General features: G+C 36.8%; 1 protein-coding gene and 1 long non-coding RNA gene across 2 annotated transcripts; one reads left to right on the top strand and one right to left on the bottom strand.

Annotated features, from left to right (window-relative positions):
• Positions 1 to 2,088: 2,088 nt before the first annotated feature.
• LOC133681596 (uncharacterized) lies at positions 2,089 to 3,723 on the bottom strand. Its single transcript, XR_009836538.1, has 3 exons — positions 2,604 to 3,723; positions 2,459 to 2,533; positions 2,089 to 2,366 (listed from the first exon to the last, which is right to left on the bottom strand). It is a non-coding gene; the product is annotated as an uncharacterized LOC133681596 (long non-coding RNA).
• A 7,493-nt stretch (positions 3,724 to 11,216) lies between these two features.
• Positions 11,217 to 14,361, top strand: LOC133682314 (ankyrin repeat-containing protein ITN1-like). Its single transcript, XM_062105598.1, has 6 exons — positions 11,217 to 11,359; positions 11,601 to 12,169; positions 12,265 to 12,414; positions 12,823 to 12,867; positions 12,944 to 13,413; positions 13,585 to 14,361. The coding sequence occupies exons 2-6, from the start codon at positions 11,989 to 11,991 to the stop codon at positions 14,284 to 14,286; spliced, it is 1,548 nt and encodes a 515-aa protein (XP_061961582.1). The 5' UTR covers positions 11,217 to 11,359; positions 11,601 to 11,988; the 3' UTR covers positions 14,287 to 14,361.
• The last annotated feature ends 1,206 nt before the right edge of the window (positions 14,362 to 15,567 follow it).

Genomic DNA, 15,567 nt, shown 5'->3' with positions numbered 1-15,567 from the left:
TGCAGAAAATAAAAACAAGCCTACATCTTAGCGCTGGTCCATAGCTAGTAAAAACCAAGCCAACAACTTGAAATGAACCGTCTTCGTCCAGATTCAATGTCCTATGGATGCAAATTTGGATAACGACTAGGTAAAGGGGAATTGTTTTTTTAAAGAGGGAGGCATCCACATAGAAGGAGCAAAAAATCTTCAAAAGCTAACTGCCGCCTCCATATCAATGGCTGATCATCTCAGTCTCCTTTCCAACCAAGACGGCTGCTCGATAAAAGGAAAAAACCATAGCTTGTAACCACAATTTAGACTGGTGAAATGATCTGAGAAATTTAATTCTCTAGAAACTTAATTCAAGTTAGGTCTTTCATTTAATTTAAAAACTAATTAATTCAATCAGATTTTTATTTATATAGTCTAAATTCGTTCATCTCAATATTAAAAATTATTTTTTAAAAAATTAATAAAAAAAAGTAACTCAATTTTTTTTATATATATTAAGTTGGGTTTGATAACTATTATATAAAACAACAATTCAAATAGATAAAATTAAAAATTGGACATTTGAATTACAGCTTTCTCCTTCGCCATATATATTTCATGTTGTTGTGATAGTTTTTGCAGGTAATTTTATGGTACTCAAGAACATTCTAATAATTATTTTCTTAGTTTATTTAAAAAAAACAGATGCGTAAATGAGAGAAAATACCTCAAGATATTATTATTATTATTTTTTATAAGTTATAAATTTGATTTTCTCTCTTTCTTATTTGTTTATTTAATAAAAAACTAATAAAATATCGCTATTCAGCATCTAAACATCATAATTGTTTTTGGTTTTTCCATATAAAGAAAACTCAAGATAGTGAATTTGCATCCTTAACCGGATTTATTTATCGGAGAAATCTGGTCTTTGGACCTTTGCCAAGGCCTATTGAATGCAACACAGACTGTAAAGTTTTGGTGCAGTGCTGGATTGAAGAAGGCCATACACGTGTCTCAAAGTGGGTTCCACCTAAAGATCTCCTTCGTTAGAACGCTAAGATTGACCAGATAGGCTTGGTGGATAAGTCTTCAGACTAAAAATATAAGTTTTCCCTTCTTCTTCTTCTTCTTTTTTTGACAGAATGGTTCTGAAATTAAACTTTTATTTGAAAAATTAGGGACTAACTGCAAGTAATTATTAAATCTGTGATAATCATAAAATCAAAAGAGTAAACTGACCTCATACTAAAATAAAATATTTTTCAAGTTCCGAGAATTTCATAAATACTTGAAATTCATTACAATTAGCACACTTCATGCCATATTTTCTTCAAGCTTGTTTAACATTGCATTCACAAAATATCTTTTAAATTATTTTTTTGCCTGCAGATCTATAGCTCTATACGGTTCCCAAAACAAGAAAGAGCCCGATTAACAAAATGTTGATGGGAGCATCAATACTGCAGGGTGAGGTGCTTAAAGTTTTAAATTCTTACGTATTGGGACTGCTCTTTTTAGGCAAAAAAGACACCGGGCAAAGAACAGGTTGCAATTAGAGAAAAAAGTCATGCCCTGATCATGATTTACCCTCTCTTTTGCTTTCAAGTGAAATGGTGAAAAGGAAAGTTACATGAAAATGCAAAAAAGTCAGTGAAATTAGAACCCCAAGCTTCTTCTTCAAGATGGATAACACAGTCTGCTATATTTTGTCCATAACAGTACTGTTGGCTGTTTGCCCGTTGTTGTTTCATGTGGGTATTCGACGCAGGCTAAAGCTGCGCATTGCTGCTGTTTGATTTACGCTTAAATAATTCAGAAATGGAAAACAAAGGACTTTACAGCAGTTTTTCTTAGCTTTAAATAAAAAAGCAAACAGAGACTCTCTGCCATTGATGGACACTAGTCAATATCAGAAACATGCCTCATATATATATATATATATATATATATATATAGTAAATTTACTAATTAATTTTAAGTGTGCTGAGTTTATATCACGTAAGCTCTCAAGTAGTAATTTCTTCAAGATAATTTATCCAAAATCTAATGGAAGAAATATTTTGTTTCAATAAACAAAAGACTCACAAAAACACCTAAGCAATTACATTAAAGAAACATGAGCATACATTTGATGCATAATTGGATTCTTTTTTTAACAAGATGTACAACTGGGTTATGTTTAAATTACACACATGACAAATCTCTTGAGATGTTGCCATTACATCCTCTATTTTAGCACCAAAAAATAAAACACAACCTACAAGTACTAATCGTAGCTTGTCTTTAACTTCAATTCTCTGAAGGATCAGATTTGTAAGGTTTATCGTGGGGGGCAGTGTTTCAATCCATCCTAAGGCCGCGTATCTTCTTCTTGTTGCTAGCTGCGGTTTCTTAAACAACAAGGTTGCATAAACTGTGTTAAATGGTGACCGATTTACCATAATATATCCAAAACGGAGAGGTTAGGGCTTTGGAGGGCAACCTGTGGCATCGGGTATCCAATGTTGTGGGATCCATTTGGTGCATGTCCAGCTTGAGGTAAGAATGGAGTGGCCACCTGTCGATAACAAGGAAAAGCATTAGAAAGCTAGTAGCAGGTTCCCATGAACGGGAGATATAATTCTTACTGTGTACTTGGTTAAATGGGTGTTTGACACGTGTAACTCAGCAAAGTTGATTCCCAAATTCTCCATCTCTGTACGAACTCGTCAAACAGAAGCTGGGCAACAGTGAGACACACCAAGTTTAGAGACCACGCTGTTCCTTTTGATGAAACAGCAACAAAATAGATTGCCATGGGAAAGAAAGGAAATGAAAAGAGGGGACCATCTTTCATCTCTGAATCTTTCTTCTACGTTAGAGGGGACCATTTAAAAAGAATAATCATATTGCGAATTCAGAGCATTTACAAATACAGGCTCCCAGTCTGATCCCATTTACCATCGTGCGTGTGTGTGTACACATGTAGCATGGGAATTTTAGTGCGTGCCCATTGAAGGAAGGTGAAAATAGGTTATCTCATGGCAGGAATTTGTTGAGCACTAAATTCAATATATAATTATGGTAACTGTGACAGTATCATTCAATGCATCTGATCCATCCAAGAATCAGAATTCCTGAGAGACTTGTGAAGACACGATAGGATACAAATTAAACAGTAAAATACCAAACTCTGAGAGACTTTTCTTTCCTGCAAGCCAGGAATTGAACACTCCAGGGTCCATTTACACAAAATGAAATCTCAACCACTGCAAGATTTCATAGGCTCGGTTTAATTAAAGAAATGCTGAATGTTATACTAATTCTTGAACAATAATTAACCATTATATTTCCAGAAACAACAAAGATAATAAGTCTTGATGGCCGGATGCAATGGAAGCTTAAAAAAAAAAAGAGAATTAATAATAACAGGGAGTTGAGCAATGAAAAAGAACCATGGAAGCAAAAGAAAAGTCGTGAGAATATTCTTATCAGCACTGTTGCTTGCTGGAAAAGAAGAGAAGTGCCCAAGGAGTTCCATCAAGCTGAGTCAAGATGGGGCCTGCCTCTTTTCATTGCATTGATCAGTGAACTCACAAGGAAAAGAACCTGTGTCTTGATTTATCTGTGTCCAAATGGATCTGAACTTCACATTGGCCCCATGTTCTTCTAACACTATTATCACCATCAATGAAAATTGCCTCAATCATGTCTCAAGGCTGGTGCCTCACTGCTTGCTTCCCTTGTATGAAGGCTAAGCGAAAAATATCGTTGCCTCGTGGATTCTGGTGCGTGGTTGGATGCCAGAGTCTTTTATTGACGTCAATCAGTGAATCGTATGGTCAGGATTGTTTGGATTTCGTCAGATTTTCAGCGAAAATGACAACACTTTGTACCATGTGTACTCTATTTTTGCATACCGTTACTCGTATATTTTTGTAGTGTACATAATATCGACCAGGGACAGAAATAAAGGATGCGATGTGTTGCGAGGAATTCCCACTTTTCTTCATGATAGAATAAATTTAAAAAAAAAACAACACAGTAAACTTGCAAAACTCGGCTCATAGATTTCTCATCAGCATAGTTGTTAGATTCAGCTTGATTTATAAGTTTAACGGGTTATCTAATTTCTAAATTAGTTGGTTTGTTCGAGTTTATTTTAAAATAATTTTTTTTATAATTAAAAAGATAAAAAAGGATTTTTGAGATATAAATAATATTTTACTGTTATATTACTAGAATTGAAAAAAAGACTTATGTACAGTTATTAAGATTGATGCTTTATTTTTGTTTAAAAAAAAACATGAAATTAGGTCAAAACCAATTGTGTTAGGAACGTTGAAGCTTACAGGATTCCAGATTTTAAGAGATTTTTGTAGCAAGTTATGTATTTCCAACACGTCCATGGCCTTGGCTTAATTTAATTGGAAAGGTGTTCGATTCAGCTAGAACTAATACACATCTTGACCGTCAATAGAAAAGAAGAAATGCTATTTTGTCCAAGTTCTTTCCAAAATTACTTTACCAACAATTTTAACTGCTGGGTGCGAGGTCCATTAGGTGGGCCCATTCAATTTTATGATTAAAATTAGTTTCGCTGGAAAAAAATGAGATTGGGTTCAGCCTAAATTATTTCTTGAATTGTGGTTTCTTCCCTGATCGGTTTTTTTACTCCTTAAAACCCAGGACTAGAACAACAACCAGCCCTTCCCAGGCATGCTAAATTTGAAAGCCCACGATGGCCCAAATCATGCTTTCACATTTTCAGGCCCAAAATATGCATTTTAGAGTGGAGGGTCATTGAAAGAAAAACTCTAGTTTTGATGAGATTGGATAAGAATGTCGAGCTTATTTGTTAGATAATTAGTTAATATTTTAATTTAAGCAATTTGTTCTTCTCTCCCTAGCCAAGATATCTGGTAGCCAAGATCCGATGCATTGTAGGCCAAAGTGGTTGGTAGCCAGTACATGTAAAAGATAATCTTTTATAGGTTTGAGGACTTTTTGATGCTTGAGTAAGTATCTTTTTAGAGAGAGAAAATTCAATGATATTTTAAAAAGATAGACTCTAAAAATATATATGTTAAAAACAAGGTGTCCTGGAGAAATTATGAACCTTGTGTTTGAAGGATTCACAGTGCATTTATATCTCATGAGTTTTTTCTCTTTATAAAGAGGAGATGCTAAATATAATTTTGTCCTGATAGTTTTAATGAGGAAAAATATCCTTAACATATGCATTGATGATGAATAAATATTCTTTACACGAACATTAATGTTGATGGTAATATGAAAGGCTTTTAGATAACTTTTATACACTATCCCTTACACTATATTAATGTCGATGAAAATATGATAGATTCTTGAAGGACTTTTATACACTTAAGAGTCCAGAGAGAATATGATAAAAAAAATAGCTGAGTCCATGATAACTAAGCTCTTTTCTTAGGCTGAGCCTATGAGGGTTGGATTCTTCCCCTAAACGAAGCCCATGACATTGGATTCTTTTGCAAGGCCGAGCTTGTGAGGGTTGAGCTTTTCTCATATGCTGAGCCTATGACTTTAAGTTCTTCTCCAAAACCAAGCTTATGAGAGTTGACTTGTCTCCTAAACCGAGTTCATGGTTGTGGGTTCTTCTTCAAAATTGAGTTCATAAGGGCAATATTTTTTTTCGAGGTTGGGTCCATGAGAGGTTGAGCTCTCCTTCTAAACTAAATACATAAGGGTTGTGCTATTTTTCAAAGCTGGCCTAGACATGTAGTCCGGGCTTATTAAATTTAATTTTAGGTGTATCACATTCTAAAGCATTGTTTTAACACAAGGTATTCTAACTTTTAATGTAACACTATGTAGTACATGTTTTAATGGTGTTGTAGCTCTACAAACTAAGCAAGCAAACCGCAGATACCCTTCTTCTTGTTCTTTATTTATTGAGTAGGTTGAGATTACATTTTTACTTAGCTTAAAAGGAGACCAGTCCATTTTTTCTGAAATTCGATGTCACTTAACAGCATAAAACTAGCAAAAAAGTTTGTGTGCATTCGGTCTTGTTCCCTTGTCATTTGTCAATTAATTATTCATTATTCTACGAATTTGATGTGAGGAGTTTTTGAATTTTCCCACATTGAATTTGTAATTTTTGTTTAATTTGTAACTTCCGATTCTGTGTATAGATGTAATTCACTGGAACACTTGTAGAATATCTATGCATTGTTAGGTGTTTTTCTTCTTCTTATTGTTGTTGTTTTTGTTTTTTTTTTTTGGATCAATTAATATGGTATCATAATTGTTTCCTCTGGTGAGAATTCAGGCAGAACACCATTTAGACAGAGAGAGCAAGATGGGAACCGATTCATAAATGAAGTCAGTTTACTTAGCTAGCTTGAGGGTGTTGGGATATTGCCACTTATGTGGCAGTATCTGCAACTCATCCTCTAGAAGAAGATGACTGCTATTGTCAAAGAAAGAAGGATAACTTGTAAGAGTCAAAGAGAGCTGCTGGTGCAGCATTTGCAGCTTATTGACATTGTCAAAAAAGGAGGCTATAATGGTGGGTTGTTGGTGGCAGCTACTAATGTCAAAAGAAACTGCAACATCAACTGTCGCACGTCAAAAAAAATCCGCGCGACGTCGGCTGGCGATTTTTTTTATTATTATTGTTGGTTTTGCTTGGTTCTTTGGAGTCGCCACCTAGTATTATGGTCACTAGGAACCTATGGTCTTCGAGAGTCTGAGTAAGGGACTGGTTGTGCAAGGGGAAGACGCATCACCCCCAGTGCACCCTACCTAAGGTAAGCTGCATTGTTGTTTGATTATTTTTTCTAGGTCAAGGTTCTATTCGTTGGTCTTTTCTAAAGTTCAAGGCAGATCTCCCTTCATGAGGGAGTCTCTACCTTATTGGGTCAAATCCTAACCATTCTAAAGTCTGAATTTTAAAATTGCTTTTATTTACACCTTGTATCTTTAATACCCGAGAGTGTACTTTATCGTGTAATTTTACACCCCACAAATATTAAAGTCTACATCTGGATCCTAGAAAAAAAAGTTGAAATAAAAGTTTTTGACATTTTGGCCAAACCCTAACAGATGATCATAAACTAGTTATGATATCCATTTTTTTTATTTTTAAAACATGAGAAAGATGCAATTTTTTATATTTTTTTTGAAAACAAACATGCTTGGAAAATTATTTAGGACCTGGCCGTATGCAATAAAATATTTTTTTTTGAAATTTTTCTTCTCTTTTTTTTTTTGAAATATTTCGAAGAAAACCAGGTATTTTAATACCGGACTTGTATCTTACAATGTAAGTATACAACCCAATATCAAGCAAACTTGGTAGAAAAATATTTAAGAAAATCACAAATTTTTGAAATGATTTTTTTTTAGATTTAGATTTTTTTTAATTTTTGAAATTTTTTTGGAAAAAAAAAAAAATAATACACTGCATGAACAGTAGACATGAATTATAATTCACGTCCACTGTTCATGCGTGAACAGTAGACGTGAATTATAATTCACGTCCACTGTTCACTCAGTGAACAGAGACGGCGAAGAAGAAGCGGAAGGGGAGGAGAGTATTACCTGGCGTGGAGGGGTTGGCGGCCTGGCCGGCGGAGCGCGGTGCAACTGGAGGTGGTGAGGCCGGCGGCGTGCACTGGTCACGGCTGGAAGAAGAAGGAAACGAGTCCTGCAGAGGAGAAGGAAAGCTCACGGCTGGAGCTGTTGGTGTGGCTGAGGAGAGAACTGCTACCCCGGCTGCCTTTGGGAAGGAAGAGAGCTTCTGGGAAAGGTGGTGGATGCTAGCTCTGTTGTCGCCGCCGCTGCTGGAGTCCCGGTGGCAGAGGAGAAGATTTTTACAGAGGAGAGAGGGAGAGAAGCGGTGCAACTGTCACGTGAGATGGTTTTATGGCTACTGGAGGTGGGGATGATGGTGAGAAGCCAGGTGATGAAGGTGGTGGTGGCTGAAGGCCACGATGGAGAGAGAAAGCAGAAAAAGGATTGTTTGCAGGAAAAATGAATGCAGAAGGCTGGTTTTCGGCCAACTTTGAGCTCCGTTTTCTCCGTCCTCTGAGCATGAAATTGGATCCTATTTATAGGGCTGGAAAGAGGGTAATCTTGTCTTCAACGGGGAAAAAGTCTCAGCCCTTGATTCGACTCGAGGAATCCACGCCGTTGGTTCAAAGTGTGCACCTCGAACTGCCAAATTTGGCAATCCAAGACTGCAGACTGAACGAGGTGGCCACTTTGGGCCAATAAACGGAGCCATTGCAAAGTTTTTCGACCCGACCGGACCATTCTCGAGGATAAAGGGGTTTTAGGTGGACATTTTGGTGCACGCTTTGTCGGATTTGGAGGCCAAACGAGGTAGAAAATGCGCCTGGAAAGCTGCTACTCGGGCAGCTTTGTGGGGAAGAAGATGAACAGTGACCAGTTTTTTTTTTTTTTTTTTTTTTTTTTTTTTTTGTGCAAAAACTTGGTAAAAATTAAATTAGGTCTTTCAAAATTCCAATCTTTCAATTAAGTTCAAATTAGGTCCCCAAACTTAATTTTTCACCAATTAAGCCCTCAAATTAATTTCGACCCGCTTAAAGTGTAATTAAGTCCTTGCACTTAATTAAATCCTTCAATTGGATCCAAATTAATTCTTAAACATAATTAAAATTTAATTTGGCCCATGATTAAATCAAATTGGCCTATTAAAAATTTAATTACGTCATTGGACTTAATTTTTATGCAAATTCGTCCAATAATCATTTAATTTGACCTTGAATTCATTTTTTCTCTATTTTTTTGGGCGTAATGGGGTACAATTAGGCCTTGAATTTCCTCCAAAAATTACAGCTTGATTTCCCAGTCTGCTTTCTCCACGTTACCAGCCTTTATTTTATTTTTTGATTTTTTTTATTTTGAAAGAAAAGTGAATTTTGGGGAATCACCCAAAATTGGGTGATGACATCAACCATTAACAAACAGTAGCCATCATTGTTGATAAGTGTAGAAAGAGCTGTCATTGAAGCCTATAAATAGACACCAAGAGTGTAGCACAAAAAGAGAAAGAGTCTAGTAGTAGAGTTACAAAAGAGAGAAGAAGAGAGAAAGAAAGAAAGGCTGTCAGCAGCAACCCTAATGCCGTATACAGCTGTTGCCCTATGCAGCAATGTAAGATGAGAGTTGAGTGGATGTGATCCTCCTCCATGTGTTGTATTCTTTTTCTAACTCTAATAATATAGACTACTCCCATAGATGTAGGCGATTTACCCGAACCATATTAAATATTGTGTCAGTGTGCTAAGTCTTCATTGAACAATGATCATGAATACCACCGGTCCGTAGGTGAGAAATCCCCATCAGAGGGAAGACTGGAAGAGCCTGACTGAATTCTATGAGAAACATAAAAATAGCCTGTTGACTCCAATGCCAGTCTCCAAAGATACTGCATTTTATATGGCTGTCTACAGTGAAGATGAGATATTGCTCCAGGATCTGCTTGATTCCGCACAGTATTTGCCTACGTCCCTGGATCATGAGCATCCCATTAATATTACAAATGTTTATGGAAACACACCACTTCATTTAGCAGCCAGCAGAGGAAACTTTGAGGCAGTAAAGCTCTTGGTGGACGAATCAAAGAAAATCCTTGTGGGAGAATCAGAAAATGAGAAAAAAGACAGAATGTTGATGAAAAACAAGTACTGCGAGGCCCCATTGTTTAGAGCTGCTGAATTTGGTCAGACTGATAGGCAATGATGAGCTTTTATTAGATCATCGCCGAAGGGATGATTACCAATCTATTCTTTATGTTGCCGTCCTAGGAGAACATTTTGGTCTCCTCTCTTCTCTGTTTCAAATTAAATGCTAAGATATATTCATGCTAAAAATCACAAAAAAAAAATTAATAATAATTTTGCTTTTCATTGCGGAAACTGCTGTGCTGCTGTTAAAACTGGATAACTCACTTGACGAGTTGAAAGACCAATTCACTTGTTATTCCGAAACAGGAATGCTACCTAATTGTTATTTGGTTTTGGTGTTAAGCACGTTTAATTAGATAAACAAGAATTATTATTTCAACTATAATTTATTTGCTCTATCCTGTCAAGAATTTTACTGCAGAACTACGTAATAATGGAGGATGACATGCTTTAAACTCTAAAGCTATCGTAAAAACGAACACTAGCGGAAGGTGGTTCAATTTTTGGGAAAAAAAATAAGAAATAAACGAACCACTTCAGACCCTGGCCCAGTCCCTCGTCATTTTTTGATCGGATCATCTATTTCAGTTCCAAATTCTTAATGCTGTTTTTGACTGGACTAAATGTGATTTTTCTTTCTCATTTCTCTCTCAACCTTTGTCTATATCTTTTATAATTTTGTAAATGTTGGTAATTATAACTTCAAAAAAATAGAACTTTTTAAATTTTTAAGTGAAAATATTTTCCCTTTTAAATTCCTCCCTTCCAAACTTCAATTTTTTTTTATCGAACTAATTTAGTTAGCATCCATTTTTCTTTTTCGTAAAAGTTCACTAATTGCCCATACAAATAGTTTTGAATACTGGTTTCCCGAAATAAAATAAAATAATTTCAGGCTTTTTTTTATATTTTCATTTGAAAATAATTGCCAGATAGCATTCTTGACCAAAAAAAATAGAACGAGAAGGACTACTAAGCTAAGGATAAATTGAGAAATTCAATTCGGATCCCATCGAATTTGTCTCCAAGAAACTGTACCCAATCTGGGACTGGTGTGGCCTCCTTTCCAGGCATGCTAAAAGATGCTTTCCCATTTTCAGGCCTAAAATGTGCATTTTAGAGTAGAGGGTGAATGGTGGAAAAACACTGGTTTTGGTGATTATGCCTCATGGGTGGTGGTGGTGGTGGTGGTGGGGATCTGATGCTTGTTTTAGTTCACTCATATTTGGTACAAGATTCGATTCTATCTGTTTCTTTCTTGACTTCCTCGTGCTCCAGATGGTCGTTTTACACGTTGTGCTTTACTCCTGCCAATGGTTCAATAGCCGCGGTGAGGAATGGACATGGAAGGAAGAGCATAATCTCCATGGGATACAAAACATAATTAAGAAGCAAAGCATCGTAATCGTCTTTAAATGATCGTGTTCATCACATTATCTAGCAGGAATAAATAAAGGAAAGAGGAAGATCCGATGATGATTTGGAGCTTACATCATAGAGCATTGCTTAACATAATCATTCTAACTTTTAACTGAATATTTTATTAGTGTTGTAGCTCTACAAGCTAAGCATGCGAAGTGCAGATGCCCTTCTTTTGTTCTTTATTTATTGAGGGCGTTGGGACAACCTTTTTACTTGGCTTTAAAGGAGACCAGTCTACTTTTTCTGAAATTCAATGTCATTCAACAACATAAACTAGCAAAAAGGTTTGTATGCGCTTGCTCTTGTTCCCTTGCCATTTGTTGGTTAATTCTTCATTTATTCTATGAATTTGATGTTAGGATATTTGAATTTTCCCACACTGAATTTGTAACTTCCGAGTCAGTGCATAGATGTAATTCACTGGAATACCTGTAGAATATCTATGCATTATTAGGTGCTTTTCTTCTTATTCTTTTTGGATTAATTAATATGGTTCCATAACTGTTTCCTCTGGTAAGAATTCAGGAGAAAACCAATTCGACAGAGAGAGCTAGATGGGAACTGATTCAAACATGAAGTCAGTCTACATCGCAACCTTGGAGGAAGACTGGAAGAGCCTGGCTGAATTCTATGAGAAACATAAAGATCGCCTGTTGACTCCATTGGCAAACTCAAAAGATACTGCACTTCACTTCGCTGTCTACTGTAAAGATGAGAAATTGCTCAAGGGTTCTACTTGATTACGCACAGCATTTGCCCGTCCCTGGATCATGAGCATCCCATTAGTATTAAAAATGTTTATCGAAACACACCACTTCATTTAGCAGCCAGCAGGGGAAACTTTGAGGCAGTAAAGCTCTTGGTGAAAGAATCAAAGAAAATCCCTGTGGGTGAATCAGAAAATGTAAAGTTGATGAAAAACAAGTTCGGCGAGACCCCATTGTTTAGAGCTGCTGCATTTGGTCAGACTGAAATAGTCGAGTATTTGGCCAAACAACCTGCACACATTGTCAATGATGAGCTTTTATTAGTTCATCGCCAAAGGAAAGATGGACATTCTATTCTTCATGTTGCGGTCCTAGGGGAAAATTTTGGTCTCTTCTCATCTCTGTTTCAAATTAAATGCTAAGATATATTCATGTCAAAAATCACAAAAAAAAAATAAAAATAATTTTGCTTTTCATTACAGAAACTGCTTTGCTGCTGTTAAGACTAGACAGATCACTTAGCGAGTTGAAAGACAGCGAGGGGAAAACTAGTCTTGGTTTATTGGCCGAGATACCTTCTGCTTTCAAGAGCGGACACTCTATGAGTATATTCACCCGAGACCTTTACATGTGTATGTTCTAAACTAAATGCCTGCTTGTTTTAATGTTTTAGAAAAACATGAATCTCATGCTTTTAGGGGTTATTTGCTGTTAGATATTAATATTATTGGACATTTATTTAACAGTATATTTTTCCTGGAAGCAAGGTGTTTTGCCAGAATTTCTTTTAATGTTAAAATTTAAGGCTGTCACTAGAGTCATCGATATTTTAGAACTCCAAAATTTTCTTCTTATTTTAAACCTTGTGAGGATTTGATGGACTATCTAATGATTGAAGAATTTAAGCTACAGTAACATTATTGGTAGAATGAAGTCTTCCCAAGGGAATGCAACTGGGAAGAATATAACTAATCAGAATATATCTAGTCTGGTATTTCATTCCTTTGTTTATTTAACTACTATTGGCTGTTCATTTGCAGTGTTAGAATGGATCAACGGATCAATCTGCAGATTCTCCTTCAAAGGTATTTCTCCACACCCGAAATCCCAACTAAACTCAAAATGCTCACCTCCCATCTTTCTCTCTTGTCTAATGAATAGGGTGGCCGATGGTGGAAAGAATCTGGGAAAATAAGAGGAAGCATAAATCTGCCTTGCAACTGGCAAAAATGCTAATAAAGAGTGATGTTTCGTGGGATCAAGATATTGCTGTACAGGGCCTGTATGGAGCTAGCTTTGGATCCCCTGTCTCTGGTCCTTCGCATCCTTTGCTTACAGCAACAAAAACAGGAATACTAGAGGTTGTTTATGAAATGCTCATAGAGCATCCCCCATCTGTTGATCTTCTTGACAAAGAAGGGAAGAACATATTGCATGTAGCTATAATGTTCAGACGCAAGGATATTTTCAATCTTATAAAGAGTAACGGGATAATATCGAATAGGATGAGCTATGGAATTGACAAAGATGGCTACACATTGTTGCATCAAGTAGCAGACAACAAGTATTACTCTGTAGGTAGCACGCATGGTCCTGCACTACAATTACACGAAGAGTTAATATGGTTCTCGGTAAGCCCCTTTCATACCAGTATCTTTAGATCATTGTATCAGAAAAAGTTTATATTATTTTAACCTACCAAAGTAAATTGGAATCATCCTAGGTGATTTAGAATTGAATCCTAATTTCGTATAACTTTTCATTTTGAGGAGTTTGTTGTCATGTTCTTCTTTTTTATGCAGCGTGTCGAGAAGGTCATCCCTTCTTATTATGCCAAGCTCCGCGACTCTAAGCAGAAAAAGACTGCAGAGGAGCTCTTCAATGATATGCACAAAGAGCAACTCCGGGACGCACAACAATGGGTCAAGGAAACTTCTCAGTCATGCTCAGCTGTAGCTGTTCTTGTTGCCACCATTGTCTTTGCTGCTGCCTACACTGTACCTGGTGGTTCAAATGATAAGGGCATCCCAATTTTCCTCCACAAAAACTTTTTCTTGTTTTTCACCATCATGGATGTTATCGCCTTAGCAAGCTCCTTGACCCCAGTTGTGATGTTCCTCTCTATCCTCACTTCTCTTTTTGATTACGAAGATTTTCGTAACTCCATCCCTCGAAAACTGACTTTGGGATTCACTTTACTCTTCTTCTCCGTGATGGCGACCATGCTTGCTTTCGCTGCCACCATTTTGCTCATCGTTCAATCAGAGAAACAATTGACAGCAAGTTTGATTTCAATTGCCGCATTTTTTCCCGTCTCCGTGTTCGCATTGATGCAGTTCCGTTTATATGCTGCATTCATGCATTCCACGAAATGCATCCGTACGACAATCAGTAGGTCCCTCCCTTGGTTTGGTGCCCCTTTACTGTTTCGCAATAGAAAGCAGCGTAGAGATTTATTTCAGAAAAAGGAAGTTTCAAAATCAGATTATTACTCTGGATTTTGATTTTAAGGTGGGGATATTAGTGCCAGTTCATACCAACAACTATGTGAGAGAGTATTTGTTAAGGAAACAAATATGTGATTATGTGCTGTAAAATATTTCTTTTCCTATTGCAGTATAGATTTCCTATTGCAGTATAGATTTCCAGAATAGCTTAGCACAATTATAGGAAACAACTCTTGTATAAAGTTACGTTCTCTGATTCAATGAATTCATTCAGGCAAATATTCTTTTTCCCTTTTCTCAAAGGGTATCAGAGCAAGGTTGACATACCCTAGCTCTGTATTTTTGTCGTCTCAATTCTCTTTTGCTTTGCCGCTACTCATCATCATGGAGAGTGAGCAATCTTCAAAAGAAGTAGGAACAATGCCTTCGATCCCTTTTTCCTCTACCATTCTGACCATCCAGGATTGGTACTTGTTTCCAAGCCTCTCAATGGCGATAATTATTCAACTTGGTGCCGATCCATGACCATCTCTTTAAATGCCAAATCTAAATTGGGTTTTATAGATGGTACAATAGCAATGTCGTCTGTTAAGAGCCAACCAGATGCTCATGCTTCATGGAGAAAGTGCAACGATATGATTCTATCATGGATCCTTAATTCAATCACACCAGATCTTGCAGATAGTGTGATCTATTCAACTATAGCCCAGGAGATTTGGGAAGACCTTCAGGATCGTTTTTCTCAGAGTAATGCCCCTCGTATTTTTCAGATTGAGAGAGATATCGCTTGTCTTTCCCAAGCTCAGATGACTGTTGCAGCCTACTATACGAAGCTGAAAGGATTATGGGATGAACTAGGTTCCTATAACGAAACTGTTTGCTCTTGTGGGGTAGATCATAAACGACGCCAGTTGATGCAATTTCTCATGGGTCTAAATGAATCTTACAAAGCAATGAGAGGGCAAATCTTATTGATGAATCCGTTACCTGATGTTCGCCAGGCTTACTCTTCCATTGTTCAAAAAGAAAAGCAGCGCAGCTTATGCGACACACGTGAGACAACTGAAACTGCAGCCATGTCAGTTCAAAGAAATGAACCCACAGCCTTGGTTGTCGACCAGGACATGGTTCTTCCCACTCCAAATCCTCTAACCGCAAGTCATTGCACTGCTCATACTGTGATAATGATCATCATGTACGAGACACATGTTGGAAGTTGCATGGGTACCCACCAGGTCATCCAAAACATAAATCAACTTGATTCAATCGCAGAGGCAGTTGTTCTCAATTTGAAAATTCCTCTCAGTCTTCAGCCAATCATGTTAAGGAAGGACCAAC

The sequence above is a fragment of the Populus nigra genome, chromosome 2 (assembly GCF_951802175.1).
Source record: "Populus nigra chromosome 2, ddPopNigr1.1, whole genome shotgun sequence".
Classification (NCBI taxonomy): domain Eukaryota; kingdom Viridiplantae; phylum Streptophyta; class Magnoliopsida; order Malpighiales; family Salicaceae; genus Populus; species Populus nigra.
This window is presented reverse-complemented; position numbering and strand designations above follow the sequence as displayed.

What these genes read in the sequence shown, in the direction of transcription:
- LOC133682314 (XM_062105598.1), top strand. Translation starts at nt 11,989, where the DNA reads ATGAAAAACAAGTTCGGCGAGACCCCATTGTTTAGAGCTGCTGCATTT. An exon ending in CACCCGAGACCTTTACATGT is followed by an intron (nt 12,415 to 12,822) that starts GTATGTTCTAAA and finishes GTTCATTTGCAG; the next exon opens with TGTTAGAATGGATCAACGGA. An exon ending in AAGAGTTAATATGGTTCTCG is followed by an intron (nt 13,414 to 13,584) that starts GTAAGCCCCTTT and finishes TTTTTTATGCAG; the next exon opens with CGTGTCGAGAAGGTCATCCC.